This window comes from Crocodylus porosus, unplaced genomic scaffold (assembly GCF_001723895.1).
Source record: "Crocodylus porosus isolate Cpor-Errol unplaced genomic scaffold, CroPor_comp1, whole genome shotgun sequence".
Lineage (NCBI taxonomy): Eukaryota > Metazoa > Chordata > Crocodylia > Crocodylidae > Crocodylus > Crocodylus porosus.
Genome location: NW_017728948.1, coordinates 33,772,279 through 33,790,024, shown reverse-complemented (window position 1 = coordinate 33,790,024; position 17,746 = coordinate 33,772,279). Strand labels below are relative to the sequence as shown.

Genomic DNA, 17,746 nt, shown 5'->3' with positions numbered 1-17,746 from the left:
CCCAGCAGGGAGGTGGCTGTTCTGGTCCCTACTTAGGAAGATGGAGGCAAAGATATCGTTAAACGTGTTAGCTTTGCCGTCTGGTGTGATGACCAAGTTTCCCATGGTGTCCTGCAAGAAGGGCCCCACATTACTCAGGACCTTCTTTTTACCCCCTACGTATTTAAAAAAGAACTTCTTATTGTCCTTAATCTGGGAAGCTAGCCCCAGTTCCATCTCTGCCTTGGCCTTCCTAACTACCCCCCTACATCCCTGAGCAACTACAGAATAGCCCTCTCTGGTGATAACCCCTTCCTTCCTTCCATTGGGTGTAAGCCTCCTTTTTAGCAAGTTTAGAGGAATGCAGGGGCTAGATTGCTTCAGGTTCTTCGATGTATCCGATTTCTAACATTTAGAGCAAGGGAAAGCAGCCTACATTCTGTGGAATCATTGGATCCAGTTTGTTCAGCTAGTCTTCGGTGGTGGGGGGGTTTGTCCATGTCACATCACACTGCACACTGCTGGGCAGTGGGAGCTTCACCCGTTCTGCACTGCAGCCAGGCAGCAGGGAGAAGCAGGCGGCCAAGTCTTAGCACCAGTCTGTCTTGGGTTCATGCTGGACCATTCTGGCTTGACTCTGGAAAATAGTTGCCAACTGCTGATGTAGGCTTGAATTTATTCTTTTATGAATATACCAATAGGGGCATTTCAGTCCAGATTCTTCAAGGCATTTAAGTGAGCTAAATACTTGATTTGTTTGTAAAGTTTACCTTTGTTGGGAAAAAAATCATCATAAGTACTTGGTGCACTTGAATTTATAACGTATTTGAAGCTAAGGTCTGTGTTACCAAATGGTACTTTGTCAAAGGAAAGCAGGCAAGCCAGCAAAGTTTGTGTTTTGTTAGGTCTACATTGGCATTAACCATACTGTAAAATAATCAGTTCATGTTTGAGTCATAAGTATTGAGCCACTGTTGATCAGTAGTATATTAAAAACACTTTAGTGCAGAGTATCTATCATAAGTTTCATTTAAAGCTATAACTGCAATATGTTTATTTTTCTTTATCCTGATGAATAATTTTTGCCTGCTTACTTTTTTAGTTTAAAGGATGTTTTTTCAAAGATTATAGTTGAGAGGAATTTATGCATTTACCCCAATACAAGACAACCCTGAATTTAAGGCGGCAGCTCCTCAACAATTAGATTCTATGCATAGAAAAGTTATAAATGTATTATTATTTTCTATGCATAGAATCTAATTTTTGGAGGACCATCTTAAATTCTTCCCCCTACTGCCTGCAGATAATAGGGGGGCAGGGACAGAGTAATGGGGCAGGCAGCAATGGGTTGTTTGCAGATTTCTCTATGGTTAATAGTACCATTTTCAGTAAAGCCAATAGGAGGCATTGTAGTTTCTAGTCTGAGAATGTTAGCGTATTAGCTACTGGCTTAAAGTTTTGCTGTGGTACTTCTCTATTTTAATCAATCATTTGTATAACTAGAGGTCACTTATTTTACATCTAGCTCATTTCTGAAATGAAACTGAGTTGTAAGTGAATGGATAGGGTTAAATATTTTCAGTAGCTCATTGTGATACAGTCTGTAGTGTCAGATTATGTGGGTAATCTTATGATAGAAATCCACAAGATACATCCTAGCCTTAATTTGGAATAGTTTATTGATGCATTTTTTCCTTAAGTTCGGGGGAATTTTAGAAAAATGCAGGATGGAGTTAAGTCTGGTTCTTGAGCATCCATGTTTATACTGTAAAGGTGTTTGTTCTCATTAGGTACAATGAAGCAAATCTTCCATATAATTGCATTAGTGATACGTGACATTAAAGCTTAATTGGCTTATTTAAAATATCTTGCACATCAATTTCCTTTAGATTGTGAAAATTGAAAAGGTCATGAGTGCATTTTAATATTCCTGGGTGAAAGATTTCAATTTTAGTACAATTTGTAGAGAATTAATTAGAAAACATGACTAAAAGAAAAAGTGTGTTGAATGTAAATAAGGTTGTTATATGTTCATTAGAGTGTAAAAGTTACAATATCTTGGACTGTTGAGGAAACTTGACTAGAAATTCAGCAAACACCCAAGCTTGTTTTTATCGTCTGGTTGGACGTAGCTTAATTGCCATGCCGAGTTCTTAAATGAAATCCTTTGGTTTTCATGGTTTGTTTTTTTAACCTTTGTCTTTGCCTTATAGGAGATTGATGAAGCCTGTAAGAGAATAAAGCGTGAAATTGATGATTTGGGTCCCGAAGTTGGTGATATCAAAATCATTCCATTATATTCCACTCTTCCACCACAGCAGCAACAAAGGATCTTTGAGCCTCCCCCTCCAAAAAAACAAAATGGAGCAATAGGAAGAAAGGTATCAATAGCAGCAAAATGTTTTGTGTTTTGACAATCTCCAACGTATCACAGTACTTGCAGTGGTAATTGAAATATAATGCGTCTCAGCTATTAGTCTTAAATACATTTGGATGGTTGAAAGTAGAAAATTTGGTCTAAATCTTATTTGGTAGCAGTTTTGTACGATATTTCTTTGTCAAATATTTCTCAAATTAAGATTTTAATAATGTCAAGAGTTCAAATTATATCAGTGTATGATAGTATCCACTGACTTTGTTTACACATTTTATTCAGAGCACTTTTTTTTAACCTGTAAAAGCTCTGAATGTTTTAAAATTAAAACTCTGAATCAAAAATGCTCTCCCATGGCAGATCAAATCCTGTGAAATACTGGACCCCAAGAATCCTGTTTGTTGAAATGCAGGCAGGATGACTAGTTAAGGGACTGACCACCTTACTGGTTTTACACTTACTTGGTGAGGTGGGGAAGGATGAGTCCTGGGTGCTTTCAATTCTGGCACATGCTGGGCCCAACCTGCTTTGGGAACAGTGTTTGGTGTGGAGTTTGGGGTGGTGCATCTGTGAAACCATAGTGCAGGTGTCCTAAGTTGAGCTTAGAGAAGACAAATCTCTCATGAAGCAAAAGGTCAAAAGCTTGCTTTATCTTGATTTTCAGTTAGGGGACATTGATTCTGGAATTAGCTCTCATCAGAAACCAAATCTGTTACTTTCAAGGCAAGGTCTGCTGGCTTTTTTTAGATGACAAGAAAGGTGTGGGCTATGATGAGCAAAAAGTGTACTGTCAGATTCATAGATGTTTGGGTTGGAAGGGACCCTGCCCTGGGCAGGAAAGAGTGCTGGGGTGAGATGACCCCAGCCAGGTGCATGTCTAGCCTCCTCCTAAAAACCCCCAAGGGAGGAGAGAAGAGCCCATTCCAGATTTTGGCAACCGTTACCATAAGAAAGGTCTTCCTGATGTCTAACCTAAATCTGTTCTCTGTAAGTTTGTGGCTGTTGTTCCTAGTTACTGTAAGGGGTGTCCTGGTAAACAGGGCATCTCCTATTCCTTGCTGTCTCAGCCCTCTGTTGCGGAGGCTTAAGAGATCCGGGACCCTCAAGCTCTCCTCATGGATGGGTACAAACTGTTCAAGAAGGACAAGCAAGAGAGAAGAGGAAGACTTGCTCTTTATGTAAAAGAGCAGGATGATTGCTTAGAGGTACAATATGAAACTTGAGGACAGGCCTGTTGAAAGTCTCTGGGTTAGGATGAGAGGGGAAAGCAACAAGGGTGATGTGGTGGTGGGTGTCTGCTATATATAGGGTGACCTTATGGGACTATTTGAAATTGTAGCTGCCTCCCTCCCTCCTCGCCAGTTGCTGGCGGCAGTTGCCTATTTCCCAGTTCCTCCTGCTCTGCCTCTGCATCCCATGACCAGCACGCCAGACTCTAGTTCTAATTTTCAGTGGCTGCCCGGGACCAGCCTCTGAAATCCAGGAGTGTTCTGGCCAATACAGGACATATAGTCACCCTAGCTGTAGACCACCAGACCAGGAGGACAAAGCAGATGAGGCTTTCTTCAAACAGCAAGTGGAATGACAGAGACTTGGTGGGGTAGCTCTCATGATTGGAGTACTGTCATGGATGGGTACAAACTGTTCAGGAAGTATAGGCAGGAGAGAAGAGGAAGAGGAGTTGTACTGTAGGTAGAAGAGCTGTATGATTGCTCAGCACTCCAGTGTGAAACTGGAGATAGGTCTGTTGAAAGTCTCTGGGTTATGCTTAGAGGGAAGAGCAACATGAGTGATATGGTGGTGGGTGTCTGCTGTAGACCATCAGACCAGGAGGATGAGGTTGATGAGGCTTTCTTCAGACAACCAGTGGAAGTTTCCAAATCACAGGGCCTGGTTCTTATGGGGGACTTCAGTCACCCTGACATCTGCTGGGAGGACAAAACACAGCAGTGCACAAGCAATCCAGGAAGTTTTTTGACAGTCTTGGGAACAACTTCCTAGTACAAGTGTTGGAGTGCCAGCTAGGAGCCATGATCTTCTTGATCTGTTGCTCACAAACGGGAAAGAATTGGTGGGGGATGTAGAAATGGATGGCAAGTTGGGCAGCAGCGGCCACGAAATGACCTGAGTTCAGGGTCCTGACAAAAGGAAGGAAGGAGAGCAGCAGAGTAAGGACCCTGGACTTCAGAAAAGTAGACTTCAGCTCACTTGGCAAACTGATGGGCAGGATCCCCTGGGAGGCCAATCTGAGGGGGAAAGGAGTCCAGGAGAGCTGGTTGTATTTTATAGCAACCTTACTGAGGGTGCAGGAACAAACTGTCCTGATGTACAGGAAGACCAGCAAGTATGACAGGTGACCAGCTTGGCTTAGCAGAGAAGTCTTCAGTTAGCTTAAACACAAAAAGGAAGCTTACAAGAAGTGGAAGCTTGGACAGATGACTAGGAAGGAGTATTCAAATGTTGCTTGGATATGCAGAAATGGAATCGGGAAGGCCAAAGCACAATTGCAGTTGCAGCTAGCAAGGGATGTGAAGGATAACAAAGGAGGGTTTCTATAAGCATGTCAGCAAGAAGAGGAAGTGTGGGTCCCTTACTAAATGGGAGAGGCAACCTAGTGACAGATGATGAGGAAAAGGCTGGAGTACTCAATGCCTGTTTTACCTCTGTGTTCATAGGCAAGGTCAGCTCCCAGACTGCTGCACGAGACAGAACAGTTGAGAGGAAGGTGAGCAGCCCTCAGTAGTGAAAGAACAAGTTAGGGACTATTTAAAAAAGGTGCATGTGTACTAATCCATGGGGCTGGATTCAGCATGTCTGAGGGTGCCGAAGGTGTTGGTTGATGTGATTGCAGAGCCACTGGCCCTTATCTTTGAAAACTCATTGCGGGAAGTCTCAGATGATTGGAAAAGGGCAAATATAGTGTCCATCTTTAAGACAGAGAGAAGGAGGATCCAGGGAACAACAGTCCAGTCAGCCTTACTATAGTTCCTACAAAAAATATGGAGCAAGTCATCAAGGAATCTATTTCTAAGCACTTGGTGAAACCATGCTCCTCCAAGGAAAAGTCATGCCTAACCAATCTGATTGCCTTCTATGTGGATGCGGGGAAAGCAATGGACATGATATACTTTGACTTCAGCACAAGATGATTGAGTTCAGGATCCTGAAGATAGGAAGGAAAGAGAGCAGACAATGTGTGCTTGGCCGGGTAGATGGAGCTAGGGGTGTGTGGGGAGTTGTCTGTCAGTGGGGCGAGCAGGACCAGGATTACGGAGCAGTGACAGCACGAGGCCAGGGCCGTGCTGGGGATGCATCCCTGCTCTGTGCTGGGTCCTGGTCTTATCCTGTCACTACCCGACCTGCCAATCCTGCTCCTGCATGCCACTCCTTGCCCACCCTCAGCACCATCCCATGTACCCAGTTGAGGGCACCCTGTCCATGGGGGTCCTAGGCAAGTCTCTGTGGACACCCTGGTCACCCACTTCATCCAGTGTCTCTGGACCGGTCTGCTACTATACTAATTAAGAAATTTTGGTGAGTTGTTGGAGGAGGAAGGGGGTGCTGCCTCAGTCCATGACAGCTCACCAAAACTCCCAGCCCAGTAAATCATCCACTCCTGAGCTAGACTGTTCTTAGTGGTGGCAGATGAGAGAACAAGGAGCAATGGTCTCCAGTTGCAGCAAGGGAAGTTTAGTTTAGATATTAGGGACAACTTTCTCACTAGGAGGATAGTAAAGCCCTGGAACAGGCTACCCATAGATGCTGTGAAATCTCTATCCTTAGAGATTTTTTTTTTAAGATAATCTAGTTGGGAATGGTTCTGCTTTGAGCAGGAGGTTTCGTAGACTTTCATAGACATCAGGGCTGGAAAGGACCTCAGAAGATCATTGAGTCAGTCTGGCCCCCTGCCCCAGGGGCAGGAAGTTAGCTGGGGTCATAGGATCTCAGCAAGATAAACATCCAATTTTCTCTTGAAGGCATTCAAAGTAGGTGCTTGAACCACCTCCAATGGCAGGCTATTCCAGACCTTGGGGGCTCGTACAGTAAAGAAATTCTTCCTTATGTCCAGCCTGAAACGGTCTTGCAGGAGTTTACAACTCTTAGACCCGTCATCCCTTGGGGCACTCAGAACAGACGTTCCCCCAGATCCTGGTGGACACCCCGATAAACTTACAGGTGGCCATCATATCGCCCCTGCGTCTGCGCTTTTTCAGGCTGAAAAGTCCCGTAGGTCTCAGCTTGTTGTCGTAAAGTCTGTTTTCGTGACCTCTGATCATGTGCGTGGCTCTCCTTTGGACTCTCTCAAGCTTCTCCATCCTTTTTGAATTGCGGAGCCCAAAACTGGATGCAGTACTCCAGCTGCGGCCTCACCAAGGCCGAGTACGATGGGAAAATGACGTCCTGGGATTTGCTTGAGAAGCATCTATGGATGCAAGCCAGCGTTTTGGTCACTTTAGTAGCTGCAACATCACACTGAAGGCTTGTGTTCATCTTGTGGTCAATCATGACCCCCAAGTCCCTTTCGTTCGTATTGCTAGCCAGTGTAGCACTGCCAAGCCTAAAAAGATGCTGCAGGCTTTTCCTCCCAAGGTGAAGAACCTTGCATTTTTCGTTGTTGAACGCCATCAGGTTCTCATCTGCCTATTTCCTGAGCCTGCCAAGGTCAGCCTGAATTACCCCCCAGTCCTCAGGTGTGGGTGCTTTACCCCAAAGTTTGGTATCATCAGTGAACTTCCCAGTCTGCTTCTGACTCCAATGTCCACGTCATTAATGAAAATGTTGAACTATATAGATCCAAGGACAGAGGCTTGAGGGACCCCACTGGTCACAGGGCACCGTGACGATGACTTCCATCGACCACCGGTTTCTGGGTCCGACCATGGAGCCAATTCCCCAGCCAGCGGACTGTGGTGGACCCGAGGCCACACTTGGCCAGTTTTGCCAAGAGGCGATTGTGGGATACCAGATTGAAGGCTTTTTTGAAGTCAAGATATACAACATCAATCTCCTTTCCTTTGTCCAGGTGATGGGTCACCTGGTCATAAAGGGAAATGAGATTGGTCAATCAAGACCTACACGCAACAAACCTATGCTGGCTATCCCTCAGGATGTTGCCATCAGCCAGTCCATTAAGAATGCTGCTTTGATAATCTTTTCTAAGACCTTCCCCAGGATAGAGGTCAGGCTGATGGGCCTGTAGTTTACTGGATCCACTTTCCTCCCTTTCTTGACGATAGGCACCACATTGGCCTTCTTCCAGTCTTTGGGCACTTCGCCAGAGTGCCAGGAGTTCTTGAAGATCCTGAGCTATGATGCTAGCCAGCTCCTTCAGTACCCTGGGGTGTAGATTGTCAGGGCTGGCTGACTTGAAGGTGTCCAGCCTCTCAAGGTGTTCCTTCACAAGGTCAGCATTGTTAAACTGCACATTCATAAAGTTGAACAGAAGACTTTGAAGGTCAGATAAATCTCAGTCATTTTATGTGCTCTAGGCAGGGTTTGTTCCTTGATCATTGCCTTTTCTCTGCAGTATAATGTATGTTGAATACTAGTGACAACTTAATGTTCTGGGTGAATAAATCACTTATTAAATCTAGTGAAATGATCCTTTTTTCCTATTGAAGTTAGTTGATTGCAGAAAGCACACACTCTGAAATCATGAAACTAATGCTGCAACAAGATTGTTTTAGCAAATGACTTGAATGAATGAAATTGCTTCTTAGTGATGAACAACTTACAGCCTTGTATTTCATTACATTTTTATTTATATTTAAAATGTAGCATGCCTCAAAACAGGCAGTGTCTATTTCTCTTGATAAGTGGGTAGCAAATGCAGATATGGAGCATTCAGCTGGTCTTAACTGATAAAGCCGGTGCTGAGGATTGACTAAGAAGAAGGCACCGTCTCTTGCCTTATTTAAGTAAGTTTTGTGCCACAAAAAGGATTGTCAGGCTAGAAAGGAATAAACTGTGGGCAAAATATGGCATAAAAATTTATGCTTCTAACTTAGAAAGTTAAAATCAGTACATAAAAATAGAACATTATGGAACGGATCTCTGTAACCTGAATTGTAGTTACTTCAGCAACAGAAATATGTTAGTAGATTTGTTTTGCCTCTTGCATAGCCAATACAGTATTGAGGAGAATAAATGTATTCTTTTCTTATCTGAACACTTTCACTAGAGTTGTTACTATATTCTACTTCTAAATCTGTATTAGTGACTAATGCTCAAACCAAGATGCAGCTTGAGGTTAGCTAACAAGAAGCTAGCGGCTTTGATGAAAAAACCCCTCTTATGGGGGCACACAACTTTTAGCTTTCATGGGCAATGCTGAATGGGAAGTGCTAAATCTTTTTGCCATTTAGCATTTTATACCAATTGCTGTGGTACAGTCATTATTGGTATTTCTGCTGACTTATTAAATACTTTTGGCTGTCTTACTTCCCATCTTTTGGACAAAACTAACTACTTCTCCAGGGCACTTTGAAATTTAGGATTAAGAAGACTTGCTTGCTTAGGTTCAAGTGAGCCAGAATAAGCCATTCTTTTTCTTCCTAGTCTATGAAGGAAGATGCCTTAACAAGGAAAGATCCTCCGTTTCCCTAGTTTTGACAGAAGCTATTTGTCTGTCCCCCCAACTCACAATGGGTCTGGAAATCTGTTTTTCAGGACCGTGGCCAAGAATGCTGATCAAAGTTGTCGCTTTACCTTTTGATACTACTGGGGACCACCTGGTAGAGTACTGGATTTCACAGAAAAGTACTTTAGCTCTTAAAGTAACAAGACCTCTGCCATGTACACACATTCTTGCTGTTTTTTAGCCAGTTCTATATGGTGTGCTTTTAAAAATGTGCACAAGCAGTATACACAATTGAAAGTAAACATTGTTAATCGATGACAGGAATTGGGTCACATTTGAGCTCTTTCAGGCTGTGTGGAGGCTAATTCTGTCTCCTCCTTATACTTGGTTCACATTTTGAAATTATCTTGGTAAACATAAAAGCTGTGGGCTTTTAAAAGAATGTCTAGTTTTGTAAACTCTGACACGATTGTTATTTTACCATGGCTGCTTAAGCAGGTCTTCAGTTTATTTACCTAGTGTTCTAATAATTGTGTCTTACTAGATCCTTTAATACTTGATTTTTTTTTTCCTCAAGATGCTTTTAAGATATCTGAAAACAACTTCATTTTTAAAGAAGTTGTCCTTTTTGGGTGCCATCATGTTATACTTTTCCAAGACATAACTATTTCTACTTCATTTAAAATCCATTAAATACTTTAAAAACACTTAAGTAACTCTTTAAAAGTGAGACTCTACAATCGTTGCTGTATTTTGGGTTTAAAAAGTGAATAAACATAACAGCCATAATAATAATTCCATTCCTTTTAAATGGACACAATCTAATAACTTTAGAAATGTTTGGTATTAATACTTCACCAAATTAATACTTACCTTAACAGGTAAGGAATCCAACTTCTATTTCTCTCAATTTTTTTTGTAAATTTAGTTAATAAAGAAGTCAAACTTAAAACTTTGACAACCACTCTTTTATGAAGAAGCACAACATTAGTGATGCTGAAGTCAACACATGGAGACAGACTAGGAATAAGGACAAGTGTACACCTTAGCTGCTTTAAAAGTTGGGAGGAGCTGCTTTGATGTAATGCTATTAGCGCATGGAAGTTCAAGTTAGCTAAATCACTACAACTTTTACTACAAATGAAGCTAGTTATATTTATACTGTTCTAGAATCATGCAGGTGTAACAATTGAATTATCACAACAGCTTGCATGAGTATGTTGCAGGATGGAGCTGGTTAAGCAGGCAGGCTCTTGCAGCCTGTTAACTCTTTCCCAACTTGGTGTTGTACAGGCCATCACAGAGTACTTAGCATTTCATTAGTTGAATGTTTCAGTATTTAATCTCAAGTGCTTATTTAAAACTTGAATAGGATGCTTGGTGTAAATAGAAGAATTCCAGTCAAGTCATGAAGTCCTGCTTTTAGCAATTTAACATCTCTAAATGGAAGAGTTTACCAGAATTAAAACCCCAGATTGAGTTTTATTATCTTAAACTGTTTCAGATACATTGGAGGCACTGGTTAAACCCATTATATATACATATATAATATTTAAAATAACTTGTTAAATTTGTCTTTCATTGTATTGGGCTATTAAATATCAAGTTAACTACTTCTGGAAGAACATGACCATTGTTAATCTTAAAGTCTATCAATAAATAATTTAATGTAATTTTTTAACCTCATAACAACTACTCATGATTTTACTTCTGTTTACATTTTTTCAAAGATTTTTGCATATTGTATAATAACTATTCAGATCATTGCTAATATTAAGTGTGTAATTACCCTTCAGGGACCTTTCTTATTCTAAAAGGTACCAATATGATGGCTTTGAGGGAAAGGGTTGCTATGTTCCCATATACCTGAAAAAGTTCAATACATGTTGCACAAATGGTATTTCTGAAGATTGTGTGAAGTACCCAAACTGTTACTGGACATTTGTAGACTGAACACAAAGCAGCAAGATGATTTCATCAGCCATTCATCAGGGAGATGCCTTAATGACAGCAGGCTGGCAAGGGCAGTACTTCACTGTGTTGTATGTAGATGCAAGGGCATCCACTCTTTAGCTGAACTGTTCATGTGGGCATGCTTAGATTTGCAACACATCTGCAGAGCTAGAAAGGTTAGGCCTGGATGGATCACATTATTTATTGAATAGCAAGCTGAATTAGGTATGTCTGCTTCCCAAATGTGAAACAAGTAGCCTTTTAACAAAGGCACACTACTGTTTAGTTTACAATTTAAATGATTTATAGCATTTCTATGAAAATGGATCAAGCTGCTCTGTCAGCACTTACTTTAATTGTGTTGATGTGCTTGAAGCTTTTATCTTTGTGCCTAATTTGTATGGATTACCTCCGGATGAAGTGTGTTCATTTCTATTTGAGCTGTTCTGTAATAGTATGTTTCTTGCTGTAACATGATACAGCTTCAGTTCATTGCATAAATATTTTTCACTCTGGTTATCACTTTGATTCTGTATTGGCAGTTATGTAAGCCCAGACTCTCTAGAAATCTTGTTGGAAACAGATGAATTGGTATAATGAGTAGCAGACAAATGTAATTAGTGAAGTGATTAGGGCAACAGAATGGGGAATTGGACTGGGGTTATAAACCCAGCCAGGCACTGAGTGCTGTGATTGTGGACAAATCCTAATTTGTCAAGCTTTTAATCAATAAAAAGGAGAGAATACTAACATTTATCAAATGTTTTGTGATTCACAAATGAAAAGGACCATTTACATTTAACTGCATTTACTTGAATAGAAGATGATCCTGAATATAAGATGACTGCCCCAATAATTAGATTTTGTATATGGAAAACTTATCATTTTAAAAATCATTTTCCAGGTATAGAATCTAATTGTTGGACATTGGAACTTGAATATGTCCCTTTCCACTGCTACAGCAGGGAAAAACAAATCTGAGGGGTCAGGTAGCTCCTTTGCTCTCTACTGCCCACCAGCTTTTTCCTTTTGCAGTCACTTCCCCTCACTGCTTTCCTTAAACATGTGGAAGTGAGGAGCAAATATTGAAAATAATAACTTTGAAATGTAAACATGGCTGTAGCAATTTGTATCTAGTATCCATGCACTTAATCCACCCAGAATTGATGTATGCTACCTTTTTTATTTATTGAAACTGCTGCAAGTTCTAATATAGGAACTTCATAAACACAGTTTTGAGCAGCACTTTGGCACCTAGAAGTATAAAGCCAGAGTCAACAGCATTTCCACAGTGACCCCATAGCTCAGCGCTGTTCAGTGTATGTGTCTGTGTGTACTCCAAATACCCCTTCCACCACACACAACCCCTGTGCCTAATTAGCCCTCACTCATGACTGGAACCTGGTGTTCTTGTCACAAGTCCAGGGATGCTCCAAAAATGTTTAAGTAGTTGAGGTGCAGGGCAACCTGGTCTGGCTTCATTTCATTGGGGCCACACTAATCATATGTGCCAGGCTGAGAGAAGGGGTGACAGAGGGATTCTGGGTGAACTATATGCAGTGTTGTGGCTCACCGTGACTTGGGGGGGGTGGGGAAGTCAGATGAGGGAGACTGCACTTAATGGGACATCTGAATAAGACTACCATGCATCTTATTCAAATAGGCTATACTAAACTATTTTTTTTGCAGGTTCCCATCCGTATGTTTGCCCAGTGTGGGCCATGTGTTGTTATAGTCATGCTCAGTGTTGGCTGCATTTAATCAGCTTCATAGTTGGTTTCCATTGTTGAGCATATGCTGCTTTTGGTTTAATGATAGTGTATTTAGTAAGGTTTTCTTTGTATGTGATTTATAAGGCAACGGGCTTATTTTCCCCATGCCACCTGGGGGGGGAACCCTCATTTTGTATTCAAGTCAATACAGTATACATCTTGTTCTATATATTTTTTTTATAGTTGGCCATTTGAGAGTTTCTCTACCTGTTTGAATACTTCTCTGATGTGGTTTATAGTTATTCTGTTTAGATGACAACTTAAGTGGGTTTTTTTTCTAACTCTTGCAGTAGGTGCCCAGACTGCAACTTTTAGGCATCTCCAATCCAAGTAACCTAGCTACAGAAATCCTTTGTAAGGGCTTAGGTGCCTGGGAGTCCATAGATCCTTATGTTTTTACTGTTATTTTATGTAGACACCTAAAGTTCTGTTGTAGATGCCAAGAGGTCCAGCCATCTTCTCTGACCAAAACATCTTGGTTCTTGATTCATGTCTAAAACTTCTTGGGATTTATAAATAGTATTCCCATTCCTTAGTCTTCTGAGATGCCAGATCTGCTAGGTATGCTTACAGCATATCTAAGGCACATTGACAGTGTTCAGTTCGGCCCAAAGCATTTTAGCTGCCAACACTTCCATTCAGAAGAAGGGCAAGGGGTGAAGGTAGTTGTGATGTCTACCCTTTTAAAATAATGGCCTATTGCGGGAGAGTCAGAAATAGGCCCCATGAGCTGGATGTGGCCCACAGAGCCATCCTACCCCTCTCGTTCTTTCTCTGATTTATGCCTGGGTCCTACATCATAGCTCTAACCAGGTAGTGATAATGTGGCATAACCAGAAAAACTGCTAAGAAAATGTGAGATGATGTTTGTGTATAGACAGTTTGGCCTAGCACATGTTACATTTAAGGTGCAATTATGGTGTCAGTTGCTCCATAAATAGTACATACTACACATGCAGCTGATTTATGATTCTGTAAAATGACAAACCAACCACACAGATATTCCACAAACTACTTGAAACATCTTTGTGGCTTGTTTATATGGCATCATAAACGGAACATTTAGCACCCCATCCTAATGCTGACAGTCAGGTGATTGAATCAGCTGGGGGCTCAAAACTACCCAGGACTGGGGCAGGTGGTCAGTCATTTGTCGGGGCCCAGCACTAAACTACTGGCATCTAGCTTTAAATTTGCCAGCTTGAAGAAAGGGTGCGATTAGGATCTGATCCTAAAAATATCACCTTCTGCCATGCAGATGTGGCACAGCAGGAGTCATGATAGTTGGGATCAGATCCCATTGTGCCACCAAATGAGTGTGTGTCTGGGGTCTGAATTATTATTCCCTTTATAGCCGACTTGTATGTTTTTAAGTGGTTTGTATTTACTATAGAATCTGTGTTTTGACTTGCGTGTTCTTGTTCTTCAACAGGTTGTTGTATCCACTAATATTGCTGAGACATCATTAACGATAGATGGTGTTGTATTTGTGATTGATCCTGGGTTTGCTAAGCAAAAGGTAAAATGTTTGATGTATTAACCTAAACTTCTGCTTTCCTTGATAAAAAATGTTTTAGAATCTGTTTTTCACAGACACCTTTCTGTAAAGATTTCTCTCTCTAAATGGAAAAAAGTGAAATTTTTTTTAGTTCCAATTTTAATAGTCTGAACAAGAGCAGATAATCTTGCAAAGTACTGCCTTGCATGGATCCATTCTCTCATGTAAAAGTGTGAAACTTTGACTGTGTCAATCTCTCTTCTTGCTTGTACAAGTAAAAGCTAGACCCGTTTCCACTCATTCTTTTCTCTGTTCTATAGTGTCATTTGTGTCAGTGCAGGATTTTGTGTTTACAGTTCTCATTTGTTTCAGTTATATTTTTTTTTCCTTTGCACCTGAGCCATAGAGCAAAATGAGCTAAGAGTTAGCATGAAAGTTACTCCAGAATGAAGTTGGGCATGAATAACCCTCTGGATTAAATCCATTTCCCCAGTATGTGTCCACACTAAGTGATCACAGAGACCCAAATGGTTTTTGTGTGTAGACAAGCCCTGTACTGGTAATATGATTTTTGTGTTTACCCTTGGATAGCTGGTGAACCTGAGAAATGCAGGACAGGTGCAATCCTGCAGGGTGAGGAGGGGGCACAATAGGTGTGGTTTGATTAAGAGAACTAGTTACTACAACAAAACTTGTAATGTGATGTTCAGTTGTTAATGTTAAGGCTTTGTTAAATATTCTAGACTATTTTGAAGGAGAGTTTACAGACCTATTGAATATAGTCAGTCATAAGAAGAATTACTGTTAAGTGTCAACTTTAAGGGTGAGAAGAAGTGAAAGTTCTAGCTTGGTCTGATCCTCCTCCTTTAGAAAATATTGTTCATTATCTTTTGAAATGTGGGTTGTCATTGTCTGTCTGGTTGCAAGCCGAGAAATTATTTTTTAATGTTTAAGCAACGTAAGTTAATATGTTTTTGAAATCTCAATGTGCTTGTTTTAAGAACAAATACAGAAATCCCTTATATGCAGTCATAAATAACATACGAATCAAATTGCTGAATTGGTCATTTTATTTCTCTGTTTTGCCAACTTTGAAATAATAAGCAGTAAACTATTTGAAACTATTAAAAACACAAAACGTTCAGTGATGTTCCCTTGGGTATAGCAGGATTGTACCTGTGGCTTATTAATCTAAAGCTGACGTATCAAAGTATTGGAATGTTTCATGTGTGTAAGTCAGAAATATCTCTCTCAACACAGAGGGTACCCACAGTGTTGATTTGCTGATTCCTTTGTGGGGGATGAGTTGTTTAATCACCAGTGCAGTTGCATTTATAGCTTTTAATGTTGGGTTTTTATTTTCCCAGACATTCCAGTTCTTGATTATTCAGCTTAGTAGTTACATTGAGAATATTTCCTTTACACATGACATGATCTGAGAGCCAGGAGTGTTTTTAGGATGGTACAATAAAAATTTAAGCCATTAGTCCTTTCAGGATGATCTGATCTAAAAATGCAGTAGTTCTAAAAAGAACTTGGAGTCTGAGTGACATGAGCAAATGAATAGAAAGCATGCATCCCTTTTAAGGGAACTGAATGTATTTGGACCTCTGTTAACACTCCCATTGTAGGTGTAGCCAGAATTCTCTTTTCAGCTGCACTGCTTCTAACCAGGGATGTTTTAAAAAGTTAGAGCTAAAGCATGTTTGTCAAACATTTACCTTATATAAATACGTAATCTGACCTTGCTTTTGACCATAACTGCTGACAGTGAAGGAATTACCACCACCATACACCTCCTGTCTGGGAGGCTACTGGGGCTGCTGTTTTGATACAAGAAGCACTAAGGTGAACATCACCCCAAATGTAGTGTTTCTAATTGCTGCTGATCACTAAAATCAGTGGCAGTTGGCAACAGGGGTTAAGATGAGGCATGTTTCCCTGGCTATGCCAACATAGTAGCTGTGGCAAGAAGCTCTGTGGGCTGGATCCAGAGGCATCTACTCTGCCAATTCATTTAAGTTTCAGAACCCTTGTCTAAAGCCTTTATTTTCTGTGTGGCCTTTTCCTCTGTGTGAACATTACTCATTTTCCTTTTTTCTTGTTTTTTTCCATCTTACCTCTGCTTCTGACTCCTTCATAGGTGTACAATCCCCGCATTAGAGTGGAGTCTCTTTTGGTGACTGCCATCAGTAAAGCATCTGCTCAGCAGAGAGCTGGCCGTGCTGGTCGTACTAGACCAGGCAAGTGTTTTCGACTGTATACAGAGAAAGCCTACAAAACTGAAATGCAGGTAGGATTAATTACATAAAAATTAATTTGGCTTAGCTTTTGGGGAGGCATGGAATAAAACCCTTTGTAGACCCACCTAAGTTTGATTACTTCTGTCAAAGCAGTCGCAACTTTTTTTTTTAAATCAAATATCAGTTTTCCTTATTTAAGGTTGATGGGGAAGAAATGGTTTTACAAGCAAAATGGAAATAATATATCTCTTTGCCAGGACAACACTTACCCTGAAATTCTGAGGTCCAACTTGGGATCTGTGGTGTTGCAGCTGAAGAAACTTGGTATAGATGATTTGGTACACTTTGATTTTATGGATCCTCCAGGTATGTATTTTATCAGTTTTCTTGAAAATGTTTTGTGGTTTTACTTCTGCAAGCAGCAACTTTATGACGTCAGAAAACTTTTATTTCAATAATATTATGTATGCAGTAATTAATAATATGAGCTAACCTTTTTTGTTTTTTGAATTTGAATGGTTTTTGCAGTCTTCTAAAAGGGATATCTCCTGTTCTCCTGATTGTTAGTACTTTTACCCTTTTGTATCTACTTTCTGTAAACTAAATAGGATAAGGCAAAAAGCTATGCTTTGGAAAATCTATTGGTTCTGTTAGTGAGTTTTATTATTTAAAACATTGATGATACAGTCTAATTGCACATCAATTAACAGTGATATGTAAATAACATTGGCTGACAGTTTTAAAATGTAATGCACGCTTTCTGGCATATCTGCTGGGGACAGACATTCCAAAAGCCTGAGCCTGAACTGACTTAGTCTTTGAAGGTTAGCCTAACCTGGCTAGGTTGAACTGGTTTACATATGCACAGACATTCCCTCTGGACTGATAAAATGCAAGCACATGCCTTTAGTAGCTTAGGCTAGAAGCTGGGGAGAGCTAGAGCACCCCTGCTTCTTGCAGTGCTGAGTGGAGGGCGGAGTGGGACCAGGCCTGGGCAGAAAGTTATGATTAGGGAGGAGTTTCTCTCCCCAATGCACATCCTGCTCCTGACCAACCCAGCAGGGAGTTGATAACAGTGTTTTTCAGCCCTTCAGGAAAACAAAAGCCTCTCATTAGTTCAAGCTTTTCTTAAACAGCTTTTTCCAGGAAAGGAATGGAGGGATATTACCAGCTGACCTGTTGATTGGCAGAGATCTGGGTTTTCCGTTTCCCACAAAAAACAGAGCAAGCAGCAGATTTTACCTTTACATAGTTTCATAGTTAGTAGGGTTGGAAGGGACCTGAGCAGATCATCAAGTCTGACCCCCTGCCGTGGCAGGAAAGAGTACTGGGGTCAAACAACCCCAG

General features: G+C 40.8%; 1 protein-coding gene across 1 annotated transcript in view; it reads left to right on the top strand.

Annotated features, from left to right (window-relative positions):
* DHX15 (DEAH-box helicase 15) overlaps positions 1-17,746 on the top strand; it is a 95,975-nt gene that overhangs the window by 52,991 nt on the left and 25,238 nt on the right. Inside the window, exons 6-9 of the mRNA XM_019552719.1 lie at positions 2,193-2,360; positions 14,091-14,177; positions 16,300-16,449; positions 16,657-16,765. Coding sequence (XP_019408264.1) covers positions 2,193-2,360; positions 14,091-14,177; positions 16,300-16,449; positions 16,657-16,765 — 514 coding nt within the window. The remainder of the gene's footprint in view (positions 1-2,192; positions 2,361-14,090; positions 14,178-16,299; positions 16,450-16,656; positions 16,766-17,746) is intronic.